The sequence below is a fragment of the Macaca thibetana genome, chromosome 5 (genome assembly GCF_024542745.1).
Source record: "Macaca thibetana thibetana isolate TM-01 chromosome 5, ASM2454274v1, whole genome shotgun sequence".
Taxonomy (NCBI): Eukaryota; Metazoa; Chordata; class Mammalia; order Primates; family Cercopithecidae; genus Macaca; species Macaca thibetana.
The window spans coordinates 134,525,727-134,550,990 of record NC_065582.1 but is presented as its reverse complement, the minus strand read 5'-3'; the positions used below and the strand labels follow the sequence as shown (position 1 = coordinate 134,550,990).

The window sequence follows — 25,264 nt, the reverse complement described above, 5'->3', positions numbered from 1 at the left end:
GGCCTAGTTTTCTTTCTTTACATTTTAATATGACTGAACTAATTAGTAGTTCCCAAAACGCAAAAAAAAAATTGGATTATTTGCCTTATAAGTTTGACAGTGAAGCAGGGTATTTTGACTGTCAATTTGACCATTGAGAATATTTAATATACCATGATTTATTATTTGTATTCGTCACAGTGTGGACAGTTACTACTTTATACAGAAGCTTAATAAGTATGTGGGAAAATTAGATTAGTAATGTATTAGAGCATCTAGCACAATGGATAAAGCCCGAATGACGAAAAAGGAATTACTCATTATTTCTCATGGATTTTCTAAGAAAAAGTGCAAATTATCAGCCGGGCACGCAGTGGCTCATGCCTGTAATCCTAGCACTTTGGGAGGCCGAGGCGGGCGGATTGCCTGAGCTCAGGGGTTGGAGACCAGCCTGGACAACAAGGTGAAACCCCGTCTCTACTAAAATACAAAAAATTAGTCCGGCGTGATGGCGGGCACCTGTAGTCCCAGCTACTCGGGAGGCTGAGGCAGGAGAATTGCTTGAACCTGAGAGGCAGAAGTTGCAGTGAGCAGAGATCACGCCACTGCACTCCAGCCTGGGCAACAAAGTGAGCCTCAGTCTTTTGTCAAATTTAAAATGAATACTACTGTTAGTAATGACATCAAATAAAAATGATTTTACCTAAAACTGCACATGGTAAAATTGATGATACATATATTTTATTTTAAAAATAACATCTCTTTTTAAAATTTTTATTTATTTATTTTCTTTTCTGGTTCATGTTCTCTCATGAACATCTTTTCTCTCTCACTGCAGCCTGAACCTCCTGGCTCAAGTGATCCTTCCGCCTTGGCCTCCCAAAGTGCTGGGATTATAGGCGTGAGCCACCTCACCCGGCCATAAATGTTCTTTTTATTTCTCTGAAATTATTTAATCAGAATCAGGCCTTTTTTTTTTTTTTTTGTAACTTATCTATTTATTTTATTTTATTTTGAGATGGAGTTTCACAGTTTTGCCCAGGATAGAGTGCACTGGCACATTCTCGGCTCACTGCAACCTCCGCCTCCCAGGTTCAAGTGATTCTCCTGCCTCAGCCTCTGAAGTAGCTGGGAATACAGGCGCCCGCCACCATGCCCGGCTAATTTTTTTGTATGTTTAGTAGAGACGAGTTTTCACCATGTTTGGCCAGGCTGGTCTTGAACTCCTGACTTCAGGTGATCCACCGGCCTCAGCCTCCCAAAGTGATGGGATTATAGGCATGAGCCACAGTGTCTGGCCCTATGTATTTTTTTTTAACAGGCTCTCTTGCTCTGTTTCTCAGGCTGCAGTGCAGTGGTACATTCACTACTCATTGCAGCTGCAAACTCCTGGGCTCAAGCAACCGTTCTGCCTCAGCCTCTGCCCGCCTCAGTGTGTGGTGTGTGCCTGTAGTCTCAGCTACTCCAGAGGCTAAGGCGGGAGGATAGCTTCAGCCCAGGAGGTCGAGGCTGCAGTGAGCCAGGATCACATCACTGCACTCCAGCCTGGGCAACAAAGCAATACCTTGTCTCAAAAAAGAAATTTTAGGCCAGGCGCGGTGGCTCATGCCTGTAATCCCAGCACTTTGGGAGGCCGAGGCGGGCTGATCATGAGGTCAGGAGATCGAGACCATCCTGGCTAACACGGTGAAACCCCGTCTCTACTAAAAATACAAAAAAGTAGCAGGGAGTGGTAGCGGGCGCCTATAGTCCCAGCTACTCAGGAGGCTGAGGCAGGAGAGTGGCGTGAACCCAGGAGGCGGAGCTTGCAGTGAAGGGAGATCCCTCCACTGCACTCCAGCTTGGGCCAGAGAGCGAGACTCAGTCTCAAAAAAATAAATAAATAAAAACAAACAAATAAATAAATAAATAAATAAAATAATACTCTGAGGTACAATATAAGTTTCTTTTTTAAACCTAACACTATTCTGATCCACTTTAAGCCAGCAAAAAGAGTCTCTAGAGGGAGTCTGATAGCAAGACAGAATCTCAAGTAGGGTAAGATCATTACAAATGACATCCTATTGCCGGGCGCGGTGGCTCAAGCCTGTAATCCCAGCACTTTGGGAGGCCGAGGCGGGTGGATCACGAGGTCAGGAGATCGAGACCATCCTGGCTAACATGGTGAAACCCCGTCTCTACTAAAAATACAAAAAACTAGCCGGACGAGGTGGCGGGCGCCTGTAGTCCCAGCTACTTGGGAGGCTGAGGCGGGAGAATGGCGTGAACCCGGGAGGCGGAGCTTGCAGTGAGCCGAGATCACGCCACTGCACTCCAGCCTGGGAGACACAGTGAGACTCCGTCTCAAAAACAAAACAAAACAAAACAAACAAACAAACAAAAAAACAAATGACATCCTATCACCTTTGCCATATTCTGTTGGTTGGAAACAAGTAACAAGTGCTGCCTGCACTCAAGGCAGGGGACTACACAAATGCATGAATATTAGAAGTGGGGATAACGGGACACCACCTTACAGTATGTCCACCATAGCTGGAAAGAAAGAAATGATAATACTCCAAGAAGAAAGCATGATGAATTGAAGGTACAAAATAAGATGACCAGAATATGCCCAAACATAACAGTTATCACAGTGTCAATGAATTAAATTCACCTAAAAAATACACAAGGAAAAATAAACAGAAGACTTGGATGTACTGTTTCTAGGAGACACACCCGAAAGAAAATGATACAAGAAGACTGAAAATATTGGCATTAGAAAACATACAGAACTGCAGTACTAACAATATTTGGTAACAGAGAAAACTGCATTCAGGGTAAAAAGCTGTAACAGAGATAATGTGCGATATTTCATATTAATAAAAGTCTAAAACACCTGGCAGATATCATAGTTTTGAATCTTATTTATTTATTTTGAGACGGAGTCTCGCTCTGTCACCCAGGCTGGAGTGCAGTTGCCGGATCTCAGCTCACTGCAAGCTCCGCCTCGCGGGTTTAGCCATTCTCCTGCCTCAGCCTCCCGAGTAGCTGGGACTACAGGCGCCCGCCACCTCGTCCGGCTAGTTTTTTGTATTTTTTAGTAGAGACGGGGTTTCACCGTGTTAGCCAGGATGGTCTCGATTTCCTGACCTCGTGATCCACCCGTCTCGGCCTCCCAAAGTGCTGGGATTACAGGCTTGAGCCACCGCGCCCGGCCGATAGTTTTGAATCTTTATGAACCAAACAATATGCCAACACTTTTAGTAATCAAGGAAAATTGAACAAATTCTGAATCATAATGGGAGATTTTAACACACATCTCTCACAAAATCAACATATCAAATAAATAAAAATAAGGCTATTTAAGATTTAAGTAATGTAATGAGCAAGTTTGATTTAAAGGCATAGATATAGGCCAGGTATAGTGGCTCATACCTGTAATCCTAGCACTCTGGGAGGCCAAGGCAGGTGGGATCACCTGAGATCAAGAGTTTGAGACCAGCCTGGCCAACATGATGAAACCCTGTCTCTACTGAAAAAAATACACAAATTAGCTGGGTATGGTGGCACATGCCTGTAATCCCAGCTACTAGGGAGGCTGAGACAGGAGAATCGCTTGAACTTGGGAGGCAGAGGTTGCAGTGAGCCAAGATCTTGCCACTGGACTACAGCCTGGGTAACAAAGCAAGACTCTGTCTCAAAGAAAAAAAAAAAGGAAATATAAAAAACTGATTATGCTTTAAGACACAAAGAAAATTACAACACATTTCAAAAGACAGAAATCAGGCCATTTCACTATTTGCAATGCAGTAAAATTAGAAATTAAAAGAAAATAACAACCATTGAGAGATCTATCCATGTTAGACTGGGTGTGGTGGTTGACGCCTATAATCCCAGCACTCTGGGAGGCTAATACGGGAGGACTGCTTGAGCACAGGAGCTCGAGACCAGCCTGGACAATGTAGTGAAACCCCATCTCTGCAAAAAGAAAGAATATATATATATTTTTAAAAGTGATCTATTCTAGTCGAAATTAAGAAATACCCTATTAAATATACATAATAGATTTTATATTATATCCTGATTTCAGAAATATTAATATATGAAAAAGGTCATTTTAGGAAAAATACCATATGTCTCTGGTTCTTAAAGATTATCCTTAGACTCCTGCTCCCCTCATGCAAGCTGCAATCATTTCTGCCCCTATTTGTTAGGATCCTGAATGCCAATAAGTCAACAGTCTCCTCCTCCAGACTTTTCTTTACATTTCAAGACTCAGGGTAGCATATTTTGGGGGACAGGAACAGTGCTAAATATATTTGCCTGTTAACATATTTAATTCTCACAATAACCCTGATGAGAGAAATCCAGTTTAGAGTGTGTAGAGTAACTAGCTCCATGAACATCTGTTAATGAAAACCTCAGCAGGGACAAATAATTTGCCCATGTCTTGTCCCATTAGAGACAGAATTCAAACCTGGCTGGCTAGACAGCCTGTGCCCTTTTCTGTACATCAACCTGCATGCCAGTATTGTGTTCAAAGGTGTTTTCCCTAGCTTGGATTCCTGTGGAAAAGTTTAGCAAGACCATCTACATACCAGTCCATATCCCTTAACTATGTTAGACTAGTAAGAGTTGATCTGTAAAATCTCAATGCTTATTCATTTTCTTTTTCTTTTTTTCTTTCTGTCCTGAATGGTGTTAGAGAGAACACTATCTCACCATTTCTGCAGGCTATTTTATTTTATTTTTTTGAGACAGTCTCACTCTGTCACCCAGGCTGGAGGGCAATGGCATGATCTCGGCTCACTGCAACCTCTGCCTCCCAGGTCCAAGCGGTTCTCCTGTCTCAGCCTCCTGAGTAACTGGGACTACAGGCACCTGCCACCACGCCCAGCTAATTGTGTATTTTTAGTAGAGACAGGGTTTCACCATGTTGGCCAGGCTGGTCTCGAACTCCTAACCTCAAGTGATCCACCCACCTCAGCCTCCCAAAGTGCTGGCATTACAGGAGTGAGCCACGGTGCCTGGCCCATTTCTTCAGACTTTAAAACCGAGAAAATAAATTAACTGGGACTGAGAAAATAAAACTATGCCCTGCTATGCATGAATCTGGGAGGACACATACAAATAAAGTTAGCTGCAAAGTTAAAGAGAAATAATCTTTCCCTCAAGGACATGCTGTAGCTGTAAAGCATCAAAACACCCGCTTCCTGGAGTGACTACTGTTTTCTCTCTGACTGAGAAGCTTGGTTCCCTGAAATGATAGACTAGAAACCAGTTTGAAATTATGTCAGAAAGAATGAAATATGCCACCCTTACTTGGAACATCTAAGGCACAAAGAAGCAACTTCAATTTCCAATCCAGGTGCAAAGCTTCAGAGGACTTTCTGAAAACAACATTCCACCTTAACTTTCTAGTACCCAAAGAAATGGGAACCATGGCCAGGCATGGTGGCTCACCCCTGTAATCCCAGGACTTTGAGGGGCCAGGGCAGGCAGATCACCTGAGGTCAGGAGTTCAAGACCAACCTGGCCAACATGGCAAAACCTTGTCTCTACTAACAATACCAAAATTAGCTGGGTGTGGTGGCGGGCGCCTGTGGTCCCAGCTACTCAGGAGGCTGAGGCAGGAGGATCGCTTGAGCCCAGGAGGCAGAGGCTGCAGTGAGCCGAGATTGTGCCACTGCACTCCAGCCTGGGTGACAGAGTGAGACTCTGTCTCAAAAAAAAAAAAAAAAAAAAAAAAAAAAGAAAGAAAGAAAGAAAGAAAAAGAAAAGAAAAAATAAATAAAAGAAATAGGAACCTGTTCTCATTTGCAGTCCAGATCTGATGTTGTCCCACTTTACATACAACCCTATTTTGCTTTGATCCTATCTTTATTTAATTTTCACCTAAATGTCTCTCTTCCCCAAATCCTATCTTTTTTTTTTTTTTTTTTTTTTTTTTTTGAGACAGAGTCTCGCTCTTGTTACCAGGTTGAAGTGCAGTGGCGTGATCTGGGCTCACTGCAGCCGCCACCTCCCGGATTCAAGTGATTCTCCTGCCTCAGCCTCCCCAGTAGCTGGGACTCCAGGCATGCGCCACCATACCCTGCTAATTATTGTATTTTTAGTAGAGACGGGGTTTCACCGTGTTGACCAGGATAGTGTCAATCTCTTGACCTCATGATCCGCCTGCCTTGGCCTCCCAAAGTGCTGAGATTACAGGTGTGAGCCACTATGCCCGGCCCCTATCTTTTTTTTTTTTTTTTTGATGCAGGTTCTCACTGTAGCCCAGGCTGGAGTGCAGTGGTGCAATCACAGCTCACTGCAGCCTCCACCTCCTGGGCTCAAGTGATCCTCCCATCTCAGTCTCCTGAGTAGCTGGGACCACAGGCATATGCCAGCTTGCCAGACTAAATATTTTTGTATTTTCTGTAGAGACAGGGTTTCACCACGTTGCCTAGACTGGTCTCAAACTCCTGGGCTCAAGTGATCAGACCTCCTTGGCCTCCCAAAGTGCTGGGATTATAGGCTTGGGCCACCGCGCCCAGCCCCCTATCTTATCTTTTCTTTTGTTTGGTGACATATCTCATAGTTTCTCTGATGTGCAGCCTCTCTTGTTGTAGCAAGTCAGTAAACCGTACTTCTTTCAACTACAGGTTTGTCCCTGATGGTCTGAGGCTGATTGGGCTGGAACAATATCATGGAGGTATGGCCAAGATCCTTGCTGCCATGAACCAGAACCCTTGGTAATAATATGCACATCTGAGACTTCTTGAGTCTCCGCTGCCTTAGGCCTCTCTGTCCTTGATTACATGGGTCTCGCATTGAATCTGGACTTTTATTATCTCTTTGGCCCTTTAGAGTCATGCTGATTTCTTGAGTCAGCAGGCAGAGCAATTTATCCTTGGGGTTAGGGCCCAAATTCATGAGTTTTTCTTTTATATTTTGTATTTCAAAAAGAGAGAGACAATGTATTTAAAAACAGTTGCTTTTTATATTAGTTATAAAAGTAATATTTTTATTTTTGACCACAAGCCAGCTTCTTGTGGTTTGCCTCCAAGATACTTACACTAGTTCCTGGCATAACTTCACAGAGGACAGTGAATTGTAGAGGCTACTCTGGAGAACTCTGGCTCAAATAAGATTGTTCGTTTTAGACATGTCTTAGAATGAAAAAGGAAAAAAAAAAAAAACCCAAGTCTCATGAGGAGACTGTCTTCTCTATTCTTTTTCTTTTTTATTAATTTTTTTCTCTTTTTTTAAATGTTTTTCCTTTTTGTCTTATCTTTCTAAAAGAGAGATCATTTAGTTTAATGAAAGACTCCCTCCCTCCCAAAACATCCTTCATTTCCATTCATAGGGGTTTAATAAATATTGGCTGCTTTATTCTATGAGTTGGCAAAATTGTGAAGGGCCCAAGTTACTGTTTCAACCAACCAGGTGTGAAACTCGTGTGTGTGCATGTGTATCCTGAAATGGGTTTTTCTATATCTAAACTTTTTCCCTCTCCTTAGAGCAGAAAGATTATTGGCTTTTCTCCAATAATTGTATATGTATCTATAGCTGGCTCCTGCTTTTTCTTCTCTTTTCTTTCTTTTTTTTAAAGAGACAGAGTCACACTATGTTACCCAGGCTGGAGTGCAGTGGCTATCCACGGGTGTGATTATAGTACACTACAGCCGGGAACCCCTGGCCTTAAGCGATCCTTCTGCCTCAGCCTTCTAAGTAGCTGGGACTATAGGTGCATACCACTGTGCCTGGATTCTTTTCACTTTCTTTTCCTGTTTTCTCCCTCCTATCCTCCCTCAAGAAATTTTAAAGGTGAATTGACTAAAAAAAAAAAATCATTTTGTTGTCATGTGTGCACTCTAGAAAATCTAGTCCACATAAATAATAAAAAATTTCTGAACAGAAAAAGTTAAAAATGGTATTTTGTTATGTAAAAATGCTAACACTGTATTTTGATTTTCATAATACTAAAGTTAAATTTCTAATGCTTTAAACTTTCTAAATTTTTATATTGGGCTTCAGAGTCAAATAACTTATTATTTCCAAAAATTGTGTAAGATTGAAAATATAATATGGTGCTTAATTAAATAAAAATGTAATTAATTACAGATGTCTTTTAAAAGATTTTGATTACGTGAAATTCCTGTAATACTATAAAATGTGTTAATTAAAATTTTAATTTCCAAGTTTTAAAAATCTTAAGAACTTATACAACAATTAATTGATATGTGATCTTTGGATACTTGAACAATATTAAGTTAAAAAATGATATAAAACTCTGGTCATAGCATATGATGGAAAAATCTTAATCTTCTGAGACTTGTGATGTTCTCAAAGGAACCACTGATGCATGTGTGGAAATTTTATAATATAAAGAAAAAGAAAGGTAAAAAAAAAAAGCCCTCCCTAAGATGGCTGCTGACGACGAACTACTGCTCCCGCTGCCCCCCAGGCTGTTGGAAACCGGCAAACAGATTCTGGACGAAGTAGAAGTAGGGACTGAACCCGCCGGTTCCCGGATAGTCCAGGAGAAGGTGTTCAAGGGCCTGGACCTGCTTGATAAGGCTGCCGAAACGTTACCGCCGCTCGAGTTGTTCAGCCGAAATGAAGATTTGGAAGAGATTGCTTCCACCGACCTGAAGTGCCTGTTGGTGCCAGCGTTTCAAGGAGCCCTCACCGTGAAACAAGTCAACCCCAGCAAGCGTCTAGATCATTTGCAGCGGGCTCGAGAACACTTTATAAACTACTTAACTCAGTGTCATTGCTATCATGTGGCAGAGTTTGAGGTGACCAAAGCCAAGAGCAACTCAGCCGAAAATCACACTGCTAATTCCTCCATGGCTTATCCTAGCCTCGTTGCTATGGCATCTCAAAGACAGAGTAAAGAAGAGAGATACAAGCAGAAGAAGGAGTTGGAGCATAGGTTGTCTGAAGTGAAATCTGCTGTGGAAAGTGGTCAAGCAGATGATGAGCGTGTTTGTGAATATTATCTTCTTTACCTTCAGAGGTGGATTGGTATCATCTTAGAAGAGATTAAGAGCATTGACCAGGAAATTAAGATCCTGAGAGAAAGAGACTCTTCAAGAGGTATCAACTTTTTTTAATTTTTTTATTTTTTTTTTGAGACGGAGTTTTGCTCTTGTTGCCCAGGCTGGAGTGCAATGGCACGATTTCGGCTCATGGCAACCTCCGCCTCCTGGGTTCAAGCGATTCTCCTGCCTCAGACTCCCTAGTAACTGGGATTATAGGCATGTGCCACCACACCCGGCTAATTTTGTATTTTTAGTAGAGATGGGGTTTCTCTGTATTGGTCAGGCTGGTCTCGAACTCCTGACCTCAGGTGATCCTCCTGGCTTGGCCTCCCAAAGTGCTGGGATTACAGGCATGAGCCACCATACCGGGCCCAAGAGGCATCAACTTCTAACTCATCTCACCAGGAGAAGCCTCCAGTGAAACCCTTCATTCTCACTCAGAATACCTCCCAAGTCAAAGCGTTTGGAGCAGGTTATCCAAGTCTGGCAACTATGACGGTGAGTGACTGGTATGAGCAACATCGGAAATATGGAGAATTACCAGATCAGGGAATAGCCAAGGCAACACCAGAGAAATTCAGAAAAGCAGCTCAGCAACAGGAACATCAAGAAGAAAAGGAGAAAAAGCATGATGAATAAACACTCTACAGAGCTCGGGAGTGGGATGACTGGAAGGACACCCATCCTTGGGGCTACAGCAACCACCAGAATATGGGCTGCAGGGTGCACACCTCCCCCACCAAGGAAAGCCAGGCAGTCCTCAACTCTCTGGGCTCACGCTTCAGCTGTGTACAACGAAGGCAAAGATGCTAAATCTTGCTTTGCATTCAAGAAAGTGTCAAGTGATTAAAAACAAAAACAAACAAAAAAACCTCTGGTCACTAAATACAGATTTTATGTATTCTTATTTTTATAACGTTATAAAATGACTATACAAAGGATGTGCAAATGTGCTTTTCAGAACAGGGGATCTGATAAAACATAAAATAAGCAAACAAACAAGCAAAAATAAACTGCAAATGCTTTGGATGATATCATATATGGGTTTGTTTTGCCAGCTTAACATTTAGGAAGATAGTCTAAAATGTGTACCAAAAAAATTAGGTAGATATTTCTTGGTTTCCTGTCTTCTAGACTTGCCTGCAAAAAACAGAAGTTGGTTGCTTTGGTTAAAGGTGATAATTAGTAAAACAATAAAGACTGTACTCATAATAATTACAGAGAAATATGAATATGTATGCAAGATAATTTAGTTTATTAAATAAATTCTTGATATATTTACATTATAATTTCAAGTATAAATACATTGATTTATTTAATATACTGATTGGATTAATTTTATCTTAAAGTTAAAAGCTTTAATTTTATAACTTATTTACATAGCCATGTAATTATATATGTCTAATCACACACATATAAATGTATATTAAGATCAATTGAAAAATCATCTATAAATGGTTAAAAAAAATTTAAGGTGAAATCAATGTTAGTAGATTTATTAAAAAGAGTAAAATTAGAATTTGGGTTTTCTTTTTGGAAAATGACCAAGATAGTCTGTGACCAGATAACAGCTATTCTTTCTAAACACCAAATATTCTATTAATTCTCTAGACTTCCTGGCATACTCTGGAATAATTTTGACCAAAAATTCCTCACTTTTCAGTTAAGTTGCTAGTAATAACTGTTACCTACTGATGTGGTTTTAAAATACGTATAATAACTTTAACTATCTTTTGGAGTTTTTGTTTGTTTTGTTAGGGTCTCGCTCTGTCACCCAGGCTAGAATGCAGTGGTGCAGTCTCCACTCACTGCAGCCTTGACCTCCCAGGTTCAAGCCATCCTCCCACATCAGCCTCTCCAGTAGCTGGAGCTACAGGCATGTGCCGCCATGTGCAGATAATTTTTTTTTTTTTTTAATTTGAGACAGAGTCTTCTTTGTTGACCAGGCTGGAGTGCAGTGGTGCAATTTAGGTTCACAGCAGCCTCCACCTCCCGGGTTCAAGTGATTCTCCTGCCTTGGCCTCCTGAGTAGCTGGGATTACACCACCAGGTGCACAACCATGCCTGGCTAATTTTTGTATTTTTAGTAGAGTCAGGGTTTTACCATGTTGGCAGGCTGGTCTCCAGCTCCTGACCTCAAGTGACCAGCCCGCCTCGGCCTCCCAAAGTGCTGGGAATACAGGTATTAGTCACCGCACCCAGAGGTCTTGGGTTTTAAAAATTATAATTTCTGTTCATACCTTATATCTTCTGACAATTCTTCTTCACTCTGCCTTTATTTTAGGCCCTAAATTCAGAATAATAAAAATGTTAAGATGTCTTTTATCCTTAAAATATCTTTAGGCTTCCTGAAATGACTGTTAGGTATCACAAATATTTGCTCCTTCACTTTCTATGCAGGAAGAATAATTGAAATAATTGTTTGGACTGGAGAGGTGGCTCCCACCTGTAATCCCAGCACTTTGGGAGGCCGAGGCAGGCAGATGACTTGAGGCCAGGAGTTCGAGGTCAACCTGGGCAACACAGTGAAACCCATCTCTGCGAAAAATACATAATACAAAAAATTAGCTGGGTGTGGCGGTGCATGCCTGTGGTCCCAGCTACTTGGGAGGCTGAAGTTGGCAAATTGCTTGAGCCTGGGAGGCAGAGGTTGCAGTGAGCAGAGATCGTGGCACTGCACTCTAGCCTGGGTGACCCCAACTCAAAAAAACAAAAAGAAAGAAATAATTAAGTGTGGGCGTTTTTCAAACTTAAACAATGGTGAGGACTATTTTTTAACAGCAAATATTTTTTTAAAAACAGGAAAAAGAGAAGGAAAAAAACCCGTATTTTGTGAATTTTCTATAATGTGACATTTTTATTTTAAAAATAAGTAACTTAAAAATAGGTATTACTCAGCCCAGCGCGGTGGCTCACGCCTATAATCCCAGCACTTTGGGAGGCCGAGGCAGGCGGATCATGAGGTCAGGAAATCAAGACCATCCTGGCTGACCCGATGAAACCCCGTCTCTACTAAAAAAATACAAAAAAATTAGCCAGGCCTGGTGGCGGGCGCCTGTAGTCCCAGCTACTCAGGAGGCTGAGGCAGGAGAATGGTGTGAACCCGGGAGACGGAGCTTTCAGTGAGTAGAGATCGTGCCACTGCACTCCAGTCTTGGGGACAGAGCGAGACTCCGTCTCCAAAAAAAAAAAAAAAGATATTACTTAGAACATAGAAATTTACTTAAAAATATTACTTAAAAATAGAAAGTCAAAGAGCATATCAATCATACGCATATTTAATGTATTTTAGTTTGTCTAAATCTCTCTTGGTAAGCCAACAGCTAGCTGGAAGACATGCACTAAGAAAATGGGAAGCTGTTGGTAGAAATAATTTTCGGATATGTAGAGAAATAGCTGGGATTAAAAAAAAAGGACTGTGGGAATCTGGAGTCATAAAGAGACTGCTGTAGAAGGGGGATGTTAGAAAGAACAAAAAATGGGGAATTTAATTTTTTTCACAGGAAAATGAAACAGAAAAAACTGCTTTGGATACAGCACAGAGCCAGTGAAGGATATACAATAATACTTCTGAAACAAAAGGGAAGAAAAGAATGTCCAGAAGTTTGTGTATAGGAGAACCCACCCAGTAGTTCTGCTGTGAATATCAAGAGGCAAGGCTAGGTCTTTCTTCATCAAATGAAAAGCCTGGAGAATGCTGGGCTGGTAATGTCAGCAGATCCATTTACCTACTCAGAACTCATGTTTCCATTTTCCTTTTGAGTTCACAAGGGTGATCTGCTAAGATGGCTAAAGTCTCTGGGGACTTTTTTTTTTCTGAGAGAGTCTTGCTCTGTTGCCCAGGCTGGAGTGCAGTGGCGTGATCTCAGCTCACTACAACCTCTGCTTCCCTGGTTCAAGCGATTCTCCCACCTCAGCCTCCCAAGTAGCTGGGATTACATGTGTCTGCCACCATGCCTAGCTAATTTTTTTTTTTTTTTGAGATAGAGTCTAGCTCTGTTAACCTCCGCCTCCCAGGTACAAGCGATTCTCCTGCCTCAGCCTCCCGAGTAGCTGGGATTACAGGTGCCTGCCACCACGCCCAGCTAATTTTTGTATTTTTAGTAGAGACAGGGTTTTACTGTGTTGGTCAGGCTGGTCTCAAACTCCTGACCTTGTGATCCACCCGCCTCGGCCTCCCAAAGTGCTGGGATTACAAGTGTGAGCCACTGCGCCCAGCCTAATTTTTATTTTTAGTAGGGACAGGGTTTCGCCATGTTGGCTGGGCTGGTCTTGAACTCCTGAGCTCAAGTGATCTGCCTGCCTGGGCCTCCCAAAGTGTTGGGATTACAGATGTAAGCTACCACGCCCAGCCTCTGGCGATTTCTTAATGTACTGTATTTGGTTCTAAAGGAGGACCTTTGATGTTAGCCAGTAGTACAGTATATTGTATAGAAAAAAGGATAGAGGCATGCATAACAACTATTAGCACAAATATATTATATATGTGCATTTTTCTCTTCTAGCACTGATGTTACTCCTGTCAATTAGCAGTTGTGACACACATTGCTTAAAATCAACAGCTGATTCAATAATTGGAAATATAAACTTTATGAATAAAAATTATATAATAAATTGAAGATTTCTATAAGTTCACCCAAAAAGTATAAAACCTCAGCTAATTACATTCTCCTTTGGGATTTTATTCTTGCTTTTTGCTTACAAATATTTTTGAATTTATATTCCTAAAGGCAAAAAAAAAAAAAAAGGCACTTATACTAAAATGAGCAACTTCTTTTTCTTTATTGTTTATTTTTTGGGGGGGTGGGGGGACAGTGTCTCGCCCTGTTGCCCAGGCTGGAGTGCAGTGGCACGATCTCAGCTCACTGCAACCTCTGTCTCGTGGGTTCAAGCAATTCTCTTGCCTCAGCCTCCCGAGTAGCTGGGACCACAGGCACATGACATCGCGCCCCGCTAATTTTTGTATTTTCTGATAGAGACAGGGTTTTGTCATGTTGGCCAGGCTAGTCTCGAACTCCTGTCATCAGGTAATCTGCCTGCCTTGGGCTCCCGAAGTGCTGGGATTACAGGCATGAACCACTGCGTGTGGCCTATTTATTTATTTATTTATTTATAGACAGAGTCTCGCTCTGTTGCCAGGCTGGAGTGCAGTGGCGCGATCTTGGCTCACTGCAACCTCTGCCTCCCAGGTTCAAGCGATTCTCCTGCCTCAGCCTCCTGAGTAGCTGGGACTACAGGCACGCGTCACCACGCTCAGCTAATTTTGTTTGTTTGTTTGCTTGTTTTTTTGTATTTTTAGTAGAGGCAGGGTTTCACCATGTTGGCCAGGGTGGTCTCAATCTCTTGACCTCGTGATCCACCCGCCTCGGCCTCCCAAAGTGCTGGGATTACAAGCGTGAGTCACGGCGCCCGGCCACATTCTTTCTTTCTTTCTTTCTTTCTTTATTTTTTTATTTTATTTTATTTTTTTGAGACGGAGTCTCGCTCTGTCGCCCAGGCTGGAGTGCAGTGGCCGGATCTCAGCTCACTGCAAGCTCCGCCTCCCAGGTTTACGCCATTCTCCCGCCTCAGCCTCCGAGTAGCTGGGACTACAGGCGCCCGCCACCTCGCCCGGCTAGTTTTTTGTATTTTTAGTAGAGACGGGGTTTCACCGTGTTAGCCAGGATGGTCTCAATCTCCTGACCTCGTGATCCACCCGCCTCGGCCTCCCAAAGTGCTGGGATTACAAGCGTGAGTCACGGCGCCCGGCCACATTCTTTATTTTTAACAGCTTTTTTGAGCTATAATTCACATTTCGTGCAATTAATTTATTCAAAGAGTACAATTCTACGGTTTTTAGTGTATTGACAAAGCTGTGTACCCATCACTGCAATCAATTTCCGAACATTTGTATGCCCCAAAAAGAAATTATTTACCTATCAGCAATTGCTCCTTATTTCCCTCTGGCCTCCCAGCCCTAGGCAACCACTACTGTCTGTTCTGTCTTTATAGATTTGCTGCTGGGCATTTCATATACATGGAATCATACGATATGTGGCCTTGTGTTACTGGCTTTTTCACTTAGCGTGATGTTCCCAGCTTCATCCATGTTGGAGCACTTATCAGTACTTTATTCCTTTTTATCACTGAATAATAGTATATCCTGTGGTGTGGGAAAAAAAAAAAAAGCATTAACACAGCAAGCTGGAGACTGCTATCCTTAGAAAAGCCTGCTTACGGCCGGGCGCGGTGGCTCACGCCTGTAATCCCAGCACTTTGGGAGGCCAAGGTGAGCGGATCATGAGGTCAGGAGATCGAGACCATCCTGGCTAGCACGGTGAAACCCCGTCTCTACTAATAATACAAAAAATTAGCCCGGAGTGGTAGCGGGCACCTGTAGTCCCAGCTACTCGGGAGGCTGAGGTAGGAGAATGGCGTGAACCCAGGAGGCGGAGCTTGCAGTGAGCCAAGATCGCGCCACTGCATTCCAGCCTGGGCGACAGAACGAGACTCCGTCTCAAAATGAATAAATAAATAAAATAAATAAATAAATAAGTAGAAAAGCCTACTTACCAGATTGGCCCTTGACTGGTGTCTGGGACCTTGAATTTGGGGAGATTCCCGCCCACCATTCCCTACATGATATGAATGGTTTACTCTGCCTTAACTATTCGTATGAACTCTGTGGTTTGTGCTATCCATCTGTTTTCCTCCTGGAGTCTGCAGTCTTGGTACATGCTAGGCACAGGGTGCCTACATGATCAGCTCCCAGTAAAAACCTTAGGCACTGAGTCACTAATGAGTTTCCCTGGCAGATACCATTTCACACGTTATTACAATTCATTGCTGGGGGATTTAATCTCATCCTGTGTGACTCCACCGGGAGAGGACTCTTGGAAGCCTGTCCCTGGCTTCCTCTTGACTTTGCCCTTAGTTGATTTTGCTTTGTATCCTTTTGCTATAATAAATCTTAACCATGAGTATGACTACATCCTGTGGGTCCTCTCATCAAATATAGGGGTGAGCTTGGAGGCCTCCAAGATGTATGAATATAGCTTATTTTACTTACCCATTCATTAGCTGATGAACATGTGGATTATTTCCACTTCTTGGCTATTATGAATAATGCTACTATGAATATTCATGCACAGGTTTTTGTGTAGACTTTCATTTTTCTTGGTTATTGTTGTATAATAGAGAATTTGGCCTCATCCCTGGTTCCTGGGGAGAAACTCTAAATCTTTGTACTTTCTGAAGTAATAGGAATATCTTTGTTTTTCATGAGGCTCTTAGATCACACCTGAGTTTCCACTAATGAGGTGACTCATGCTGGGCACCTTAGAAAACTTCAGGATGGGGACTGATCATGTGATTAGAGTTGGGGCTTTGAGGCATGTGATATCATCCAGTGTCCTGGGAGGGGAAGAGTGGGGAGGGAAGCTAGAGTCTGAGTCCATTCCTGTGGTGGTTGATTCAATTAATCGTGCCTACTTCATGGAACCCCAATACTGAATACTGAACCTCAGTGGAGCTTCCTGGTTTGTGAACACGTCAGTGTGTCAAGAAGGTGACACACCCAGAGACAGCACAGCAGCTCTGTGTTTGGGACCCTCCCAGACCTCTCCCCATGTGTCTCTTCATTTGGCTGGTTCTGATATATGTCCTTTATAATAAAATCATAATCACAAATATAGAACTTTCCTGAGTTCTGTGTCATTCTGGTGAATTATCAGACCTTAAGGGGATGTGGGAACCTCCAAATATAGCCATAGATTAGAAGTGTAGGTGGTCAGAAATGTAGGCTACAGTGAACCATCACTGCGCTACTACACTCCAACTGAGGCTATGGAGTGAGACTCTGTCTCTTAAAGAGAGAGAGAGGAGAGAGAAGGAGGGGGAGGGGGAAGAGGGGGGGGGGGGAGAGAGAGAGAGAGAGAGAGAGAGAGAGAGAGAGAGAAACAGAGAAAGCTGACCAGAAGATCTTGGTGGCAGAATTCAGGAATGGTGGTAACACTCTAAACTTTATGTGCCTATTTTCAGAGTGAAAGTGGTTGGAGGTGGAGTGTAGAGGACTCTCTTTTGTCACTCTATATATTTCTATGTGTCTGGATTTTTAGAATTAAATTGTATTCATATAGTACTTGTGTGTTTTAAAATTATTTTAGGTCTGGTGTGGTGGCTGACACCTACAATCCCAACACTTTGGGAGGCCAAGGTGGGAAGATTGCTTGAGCCTAGGAATTCAAGACCAACTTGGGCCACAGAGTGGGACTCTGCTTCTACAAAAATTATCCTGGCATGGTGGTGCACACCTGTAGCCCCAGCTACTCAGGAGGCTGAGGTGGGAGAGTTACCTGAACCTGGGAAGTTGAGGCTGCAGTAAAACGTGATTAAGCCACTGCACTCCAGCCTGGACAATAGGAGTGGCCCTGTTTCAAAAATAAAATAAAATACATAAAATACTTTTAAGGTAAAAATGAGAATACATAAACTGGGTATGGTCCTCTTATCTCAGCTACTTGGGTCCTAAAGCAGGAGGACCCCTTCAGCCCAAGAGTTCAAGACGAGCCTGGGCAACATAGCAAGATTCTGTCTCAAAAAAATATATGTATAGTACAAAATAAAATAACACAGTGGTAGACAGTAGAAGGAGACTGGAAGAAGAGATGGGCTATGCTATGTGCTGGGCCATTCGTGCTATTTGCAACACGCAAGAGGCCACAATGAACTGTTTGTGAACTGAATGATGTAGTGATGTTGGCAACTTCCTGAGGAAGAGTGCGGAGGCAGCCTTGGTCTCTGCTGTGGAGCACAGGGAGGTATGCTATCTTCCTGAGCCTCTAGCTGGAAAGTGATCCATGGTCTACAGCAGCGATCCCCAACCTTTTTGGCACCAGGGACAGTAACACCCAAAGTGTGTTGCTTATGTCCAGTCTACTCCGTAATCTCGTTCTGGTTGCTGTCACTGCAGAAAACTCTGCTTCACAAAGATAGGATGTTGGAAATGGAAGCAGGCTTTCCAGTACTTTTGTGGCAATCTCAGGATATTCCACCTTGACTTTAATCCAGAACATACGGAGATTTGAAGTTGACTCCAACATACTGTTTTTTTTTCCTGTTTGTTTGTTTTTGAGACGGAATCTTGCTCCATCACCTCACTAGTGTAAACTCAGGCGTGATCTGAGAGTCTCATGAAAAACAAAGATACTCCTATTACTTCGGAAATTACCAGGATTTAGAGTTTCCCCCCAGGAACCAGGGACGAGGCCAAATTCTCTATTATACATGGATGCTCTGTGTCCATCTCCTCGCAGAGCTCTTGCTCCTCATAGAGCAAGAAAAATGAAAGTCTACACAAAAACCTGTACATGAATGTTCATAGTAGCATTATTCATAATAGCCAAGAAGTGGAAATCGCCCAGGCTGGAGTACCATGGTGCCATTTCAGCTCATTGCAATCTCTGCCTCCTAGGTTCAAGCGATTCTCCTGCCTCAGCCTCCTGAATAGCTGGGCCTACAGGCACGCACGAACACACCCAGCTAATTTTTGTATTTTTAGTAGAGATAGGATTTCACCATGTTGGCCAGGCTGGTCTCGAACTCCTGACCTCAGGTGATCTGCCTGCCTCAGCCTCTGAAAGTGCTGGGATTACAGGTGTGAGCCACCGCACCTGGCCTCAAACTCTTTTGAAAGCTGAGAGAGGTGATCATGCACCAGCTGGGAGAAAGAAGGCCCTGGCTCAGTCTCTTTCAAAATCTCTGCTAATGTTTGAAACACGTCAGAAATCCCAATGTTCACTCATCAGCCCCATAATTCCAGTTTGGTTTTGAATGCAGCCACCTTATCTGCTGACTTGAACAAAGTTGTTGTTTTCCCCTGAAGTGACAGATTGAGTTTCTTGAACAGGTTGATAAGTTACACAAGTAAACAAGTTTTGTGACCCATTCTGTGTCACTGAAATGTGCTGCCAGTGGTGACCATTTTTCTAAAAGAAATCTCTGGAGCAACTCTTGTAACCCAAAAACTCTGGCCAGTGACCTGCCTTTAGAAAGCCATCTCACCTCTGTGTATGAGAGAAGATGTGTGTGCTCTGCATCCATCTCCTCGCAGAGCTGCATGAACAGATGAGTTAAGGGCATGTACTTTAATGTGGTTGATAATTTTAATCACATCCTGCAAAACGTTGTTAAGTTCAGGTGACATTTTTTGGCTAGCCAGCATTTCTCTATGGATGACACAGTGTATAGACTCATATTCAGAACTGACCTCATGGCTAGGGATGGTGGCTAACGCCTGTAATCCCAGCACTTTAGGAGGCCAAGGCTGGCGGATCACCTGAGGTTGGGAGTTCGAGACCAGCCTGACCAACGTGGAGAAACCCTGTCTCTACTAGAAATATGAAATTCGCAGGGCATGGTGGTGCATGCTTGCAATCCCAGCTACTCGGGAGGCTAAGGCAGGAGAATTGCTTGAATCCAGGAGGCAGAGGTTGCAGTGAGCCGAAGTTATACCATTGCACTCCAGCTTGGGCAACAAGAGCGGAGCAAAACTCCATCTCAAAAAAATAAAAGTGATCTCTTTCACCCAAGTAGTGAAACCAGAAAGCTGTCCAGTCAGGGCAGTCACTCAGTCCATGCATATACCAACACAAGATGACCAATTCAGTTCTCCCGATATGTAATTATTCAAAGACTTGAATAGTTCTGCAGCTGTGGTGTTGGCTGGCAACAAAAGTGCATGTAACATATCCTCATGCACATCCTCCTGAAAAAATATCACACAAAAATCAAGCATTGTTGCCTTGTTGTCAACATCAGTAGACTCATCAACCTGGATGGCGAACAATGGTGACTCATTAATCCTGACAATCATGCCTCAATATCCTCTGCTATTTCATCAATTCGTCTAGTGCCACCTTTTGAACTGCAGCCTCTCCTAAAAGCTCATGGCAAATGTCCTTAGCAGGAGGCAGGATCAACTCTTCACCAATAGTAAAGGGCTTCTTAGCTTTAGCAATGTGGTTAGCCACTAAGAATGATGCTCTCAGTGCAGACACATTTGACGAAGCGGTGGCCTTCAATACTTGCTTTTGTTCTTCGTGTTCACTTTTCTTTTTTTCTTTTTTTTTGGTTTTTTCTTTTTTTTGAGATGGAGTCTTGCTCTGTTGCCCAGGCTGGAGTGCAGTGGTGCAATCTCAGCTCATGCAACCTCCACCTTCTGGGTTCGGGCAATTCTCCCTGCCTCAGCCTCCTGAGAAGCTGGGAATACAGGCGCCCACCACCACACCTGGCTAATATTTGTATTTTTTAGTAGAGACAGGTTTTCGCCATGTTGGCCAGGCTGGTCTTGAACTCCCAACCTCAGGTGATCCACCTGCCTCAGTCTCCCAAAGTGCTGGGATTACAGGTGTGAGCCACCGCGCCAGGCCTGTTATTGTTCTTTTGAAAAAATTCCAAAGGCAGTGGCTCATACCTGTAATCCCAGCACTTTGGGAAGCCAAGGTGGGTGGATCACTTGCGGTCAGGAGTTCGAGACCAGCCTGGCCAACATGGTGAAACCCCATCTCTACTAAAAATACAAAAATTAGCCGGGCATGGTGGTGCACAACTGTAATCCCAGCTACTTGGGAGGCTGAGGCAGGAGAATCGCTTGAACACAGGAGGCGGAGGTTACAGTGAGCTGAGATCATGCCAGTGTACTCCAGCCTGAGTGAGAGAGGGAGACTCCATCTTGAAAAAAATTTTTTTTTTTTTTAATCCAAAGGCTTGTCTTTTAGTGCAGGGTGCTTCGTCTCCATGTGGCAAAGAAGTTTTGAAAGTTTCATGGCTTTGTTGGAGAGCTGGTTGCCACATATTATACAAGGCAGGCTTGGAGAATGTAAATCACCTGTTGCAATGAACCCATAATTTAAGTAAGACTCTTGGCATTTTCTTTGAAATGCACCTTTCTTTTTGTTGACAGTTTTAGAGTCTTCTGCTATCTCATTATTGGGTCTTTCCCCCTTTTTAAAGAAACTCTTGGCTGGGCGTGGTGGGTCATGCCTGTAATCCCAGCACTTTGGGAGGCCCAGGAGGGTAGATCACAAGGTCAGGAGTTTGAGACCCGTCTGACCAACATGGTGAAACCCCGTCTCTACTAAAAATACAAAAATTAGCCAGGTGTGGTGGCGCATGCCCGTAATCCCAGCTACTCAGGAGGCTGAGGCACGAGAATCCCTTGTAGTGAGCCGATATGGTGCCACTGCGCTCCAGCCTAGGTGACACAGCAAGACTCCATCTCAAAAAATAAAAATACAAAATACAAAATAAATAAAAATAAAAGAAGCTCTCCAGTGACATTTGCTTTTTCTCATTTTGGCTAGGGTTAGTTTGCGGACTTACCAAAACTGTGACTGAGACAAGTGCACAGTGATGGAAAGAGGCAAAGACAGAAGTGGTATATCAAATAACAGGCAGGCCACATATGGACTAAAATAAATGTCGGATTCTGACTAAAAGCCTGCCACCAGATGCAGCTGTACAACTGAAGTACATCGACTCACTTGCCACTTTAAAGCTTGCCACTTGATGAAGCTTAATTATCACTTGCTGATAGGTTTTGATATGAGTCTGCAAACAACTAATTTATGATGGTCTCTGTGCAGTCAAACCTCTCTGCTAATATTAACCTGTATTTGCAGCCACTCTCCAGCGCTAGTGTCACTGCCTCAGCTCCACCTCAGATCATCAGGCATTCGATTCCTATAAGCAGTGCACAACCTAGATCCTTCACATGAGTAGCTCAGAGTAGGGTTTGCACCTCTATGAGCATCTAATGCCACAGCTGATCTGACAGGAGGCGGAGGTCAGACTGCAATGCTCATTCACCTGCCGCTCACCTCTTGCTGTGCAGCCTGGTTCCTAACAGGCATAGACCAGTACCAGTTTGTGGCCCAGGGGTTGGGGACCCCGGGTCTACAGTCTTATCAAATGTGATGGTCACTATTCGCTTTCACTGATTTTGAGGGAAGAAACCTAGAATGTATATTAAAGACTTTGAGGTGCTGGGCCAGAACATGAAGTACTTGGAAATACAAACAGCATTCTCAACAGTGTTTTCAGTAGAAGATTGGCAATGGGAGGGAAGAAGAGGGGTATGGTATGTAGATGCACAGCTGCATAGAGTTTGGTTTCCTGAATCACATCTTTGGATAATCTTGGCTAGGGGCAGAGCACATCCCTAAAGGACTATGGGAAAACCCATTTTCCCAGAAACCTGCCAAACTGATCAAGAGGGCTTTAAGTAAAATGTTGAAGGAAGGAGAGGAGGAAAATCAGGATAATGCCCAGTCTGTATGTGATAGAAGACACCTGAAATGACAGAGAATAACAATGAGCAGTAATCCGACACCTTAAAAGTTATCAATATGAGACAGTATTTGAGGCTCTGAGTACAGATGAGGTTACTCTTCCCTCTTCTCTACTACATTCTGCAAATTAATCTGCAATTGTTTGGCTCTCTTCTGTCAGTTTCAGTTTTGAGGTCTTCCATAGTCAGCAAGGACAAAGCTCAGAAGACAGAGATGGGAATGAAGGGGGCTGGCCAGCCTCCCCAGAAGGGCCACAGGGTGGCATCTTAGTATGCCTACCACAGACCAAAGTCTAGTTCTCAGATTGTGCTACCGCACAATCAAACTCACAAGGCACCACTGCAAAATCCAAAACACCAGTTCATTTATTTAGTAATGTGCAATTGTAAGGACAAGAGAAGGCTTTCTTTCCAGTGGCCTGACCTTTATAGCTGCCATAAAAGGTGATGCTTTCCTTGTATGAGTAACTAGGAGGATAACTAGGAGGCTGAATTGTTTATCAAAGAGTGATTAACCTACAAAAAAAGAGAAAGATGATGAACATTAATCTTGAGGGAAGCATGAGATGGTAGTCTGATTAACTTTTTTTTTTTTTTTTTTTTTGAGACTGAGTCTTGCTCTGTCGCCCAGGCTGGAGTGCAGTGGCGAGATCTCGGCTCACTGCAAGCTCTGCCTCCTGGGTTGAGGCCATTCTCCTGCCTCAGCCTCCCGAGTAGCTGGGACTGCAGGCGCCCACCACCATGCCCGGCTAATTTTTTGTATTTTTAGTAGAGATGGGGTTTCACCATGTTAGCCAGGAAGGTCTCGATCTCCTGACCTCGTGATCCACCCACCTCAGCCTCCCAAAGTGCTGGGATTACAGGCTTCAGCCACCGCGCCCGGCCTGATTAACTATTTCTAACCCTACCAAGGAGGACTTCTCTAGTGACGAAAATAGCCATATTCACTAAGTTTGGAATTTCAAGCTGGTGAGTGCTAGATAATCACCACAGTGTTATTTTTATACTATATTTGATAGAATTTTAGGCATCCATTATAATTTTTGCTATGAAGACTATGCAGCAAGGTATATAGGAAATATATATGGCATAATATCTAACAAGAAAAGCAGGATATGCAATTGTATTTTGTACTCTAATTTCATTGTTTAAACCAAACACATAAGGAAAAAACTGGTGTGAAATACATAAAACTGCTCAGAGTAGTTATGTGATCTTACAAGTGATTTGTTTTTCCTCCTTCCTTCCTTCCTTACCTCCCTTCCTCCCTCCCTCCCTCCCTCCCTCCTTCCCCTTCCTTCCTTCCTTCCTTCCTTCCTTCCTTCCTTCCTTCCTTCCTTCCTTCCTTCCTTCCACTTTCTTTTTTTTTTCTTTCTGGAGACAAGTCTCATTGTGTTGCCTCCCGGGTTCAAGCGGTTCTCGTGCCTCAGCCTCCCGAGTAGCTGGGACTACAGGCGTGTGCCATCAAACCACACGGTAATTTTTTGTATTTTTTAGTAGAGACAGGGTTTCACCATGTTGGCCAGACTGGTTTGAAACTCCTGAGCTCGGGCAATCCGCCCACTTCGGCCTCCCAAAGTGCTGGGATTACAGCGTGAGCCACCGTGCCTAGCCATATTTTCATGTTTTTCAAATTGAAAAGATTTTTAATGATTAAAAATAAGCTGTAGCAAGCCTGTAATCCCAGCACTTTGGGAGGCCGAGACGGGTGGATCACGAGGTCAGGAGATCGAGACCATCCTGGCTAACACGGTGAAACCCCGTCTCTACTAAAAAATACAAAAATCTAGTCGGGCGAGGTGGCGGACGCCTGTAGTCCCAGCTACTCGGGAGGCTGAGGCAGGAGAATGGCGTGAACCTGGGAGGCAGAGCTTGCAGTGAGCTGAGATCTGGCCACTGCACTCCAGCCTGGGCGACAGAGCGAGCTACGTCTCAAAAAAAAAAAAAAAAAAAAAAAAGCTGTATTGTAAGAATGTAGTGGCTACTGTTTTTTTCTTTTCTTTTCAAGTCTTCCAGGAGTATTCACTGAGTCACTAAATAATCATCCAGCCTCGTGTTACTTCCTTTTTTTTTTTCTGACAGAATTGGTTATTAGACTAGTAGATTAACAAAGTGCTATAGACAGAGTATATCCTGATTTTAGCACAGCATTTGATAAATCTCTTCATCAAGTTTCTTTGGGTTACAAGTTACAGAAATGTACTCAGATTTGCTCATGTAAAAATGTGGATACAGGAGAACTAAGAGCACTGCATATAATCCAAGGGAGGAAGTTCAGTTGAGGACAGAAATCAATGACTGAAATGTCATTGAGAATCAAGGCAGATACCATCTGCATCTTGTAAGGACCACATGGCCTCTTGTCCCTGGTTCTTTCTACACATCTGCTTCATTCTTTCTCTCTCTGCCCTTCATCCTCAAATCTATGTTCTCAGCCTTTTTTTTTTTTTTTGAGATGGAGTCTCATTATGTTGCCAGGCTGGAGTGCAGTGGCATGATCCCGGCTCACTGCAACCTCTGCCTCCCAGGTTCAACCGATTCTTCTGCCTCACCCTCCTGAGTAGCTGGGATTACAGGCATGCCAACACGCCCAGCTAATTTTTGTATTTTTAGTAGAGACGGGGTTTCACCATGTTGGCCAGGATGGTCTTGATCTCCTGACCTCGTGATCCGCCTGCCTCAGCCTCCCAAAGTGCTGGGATTATAGGTGTAAGCCACTGCGCCCGGCCTGTTCTCAGCTTCTTTAATTCACATGGTGGAAAAATGCTGCTCAGTCCTATAATAAAATTTCTTCCCATCTCCAGCACCTTTGGCCAACTGCTTAGAGACCCAGTATCCCAATTTCCATTCCAGGACATAAAATCCAGTTGATTGGCAGGGCGCAGTGGCTCACGCCTGTAATCCCAGCACTTTGGGAGGCCGAGGTTGGGGGATCATGAGGTCAGGAGAT

General features: G+C 43.4%; 1 protein-coding gene and 1 non-coding gene across 3 annotated transcripts; both read left to right on the top strand.

The window, feature by feature from the left end:
• Positions 1-8,240: 8,240 nt before the first annotated feature.
• LOC126955850 (small nucleolar RNA SNORD42) lies at positions 8,241-8,307 on the top strand. The gene has a single exon (XR_007726137.1). It is a non-coding gene; the product is annotated as a small nucleolar RNA SNORD42 (small nucleolar RNA).
• A 59-nt stretch (positions 8,308-8,366) lies between these two features.
• LOC126954564 (immunoglobulin-binding protein 1-like) lies at positions 8,367-9,817 on the top strand. 2 transcript variants are annotated; one of them, XM_050790177.1, is made up of 2 exons: positions 8,367-8,848; positions 9,446-9,817. In XM_050790177.1, the coding sequence occupies exons 1-2, from the start codon at positions 8,367-8,369 to the stop codon at positions 9,624-9,626; spliced, it is 663 nt and encodes a 220-aa protein (XP_050646134.1). In that variant the 3' UTR covers positions 9,627-9,817. The 2 variants fall into 2 exon arrangements, with proteins under 2 accessions (XP_050646134.1, XP_050646133.1); XM_050790176.1 differs by having other exon boundaries at positions 8,367-9,042; positions 9,364-9,817.
• The last annotated feature ends 15,447 nt before the right edge of the window (positions 9,818-25,264 follow it).

Coding starts and splice junctions, on each gene's coding strand:
- LOC126954564 (XM_050790176.1), top strand. CDS start 8,367: ATGGCTGCTGACGACGAACTACTGCTCCCGCTGCCCCCCAGGCTGTTG. Junction 9,043..9,363: donor AGAAAGAGACTCTTCAAGAG/GTATCAACTTTT, acceptor ACCGGGCCCAAG/AGGCATCAACTTCTAACTCA.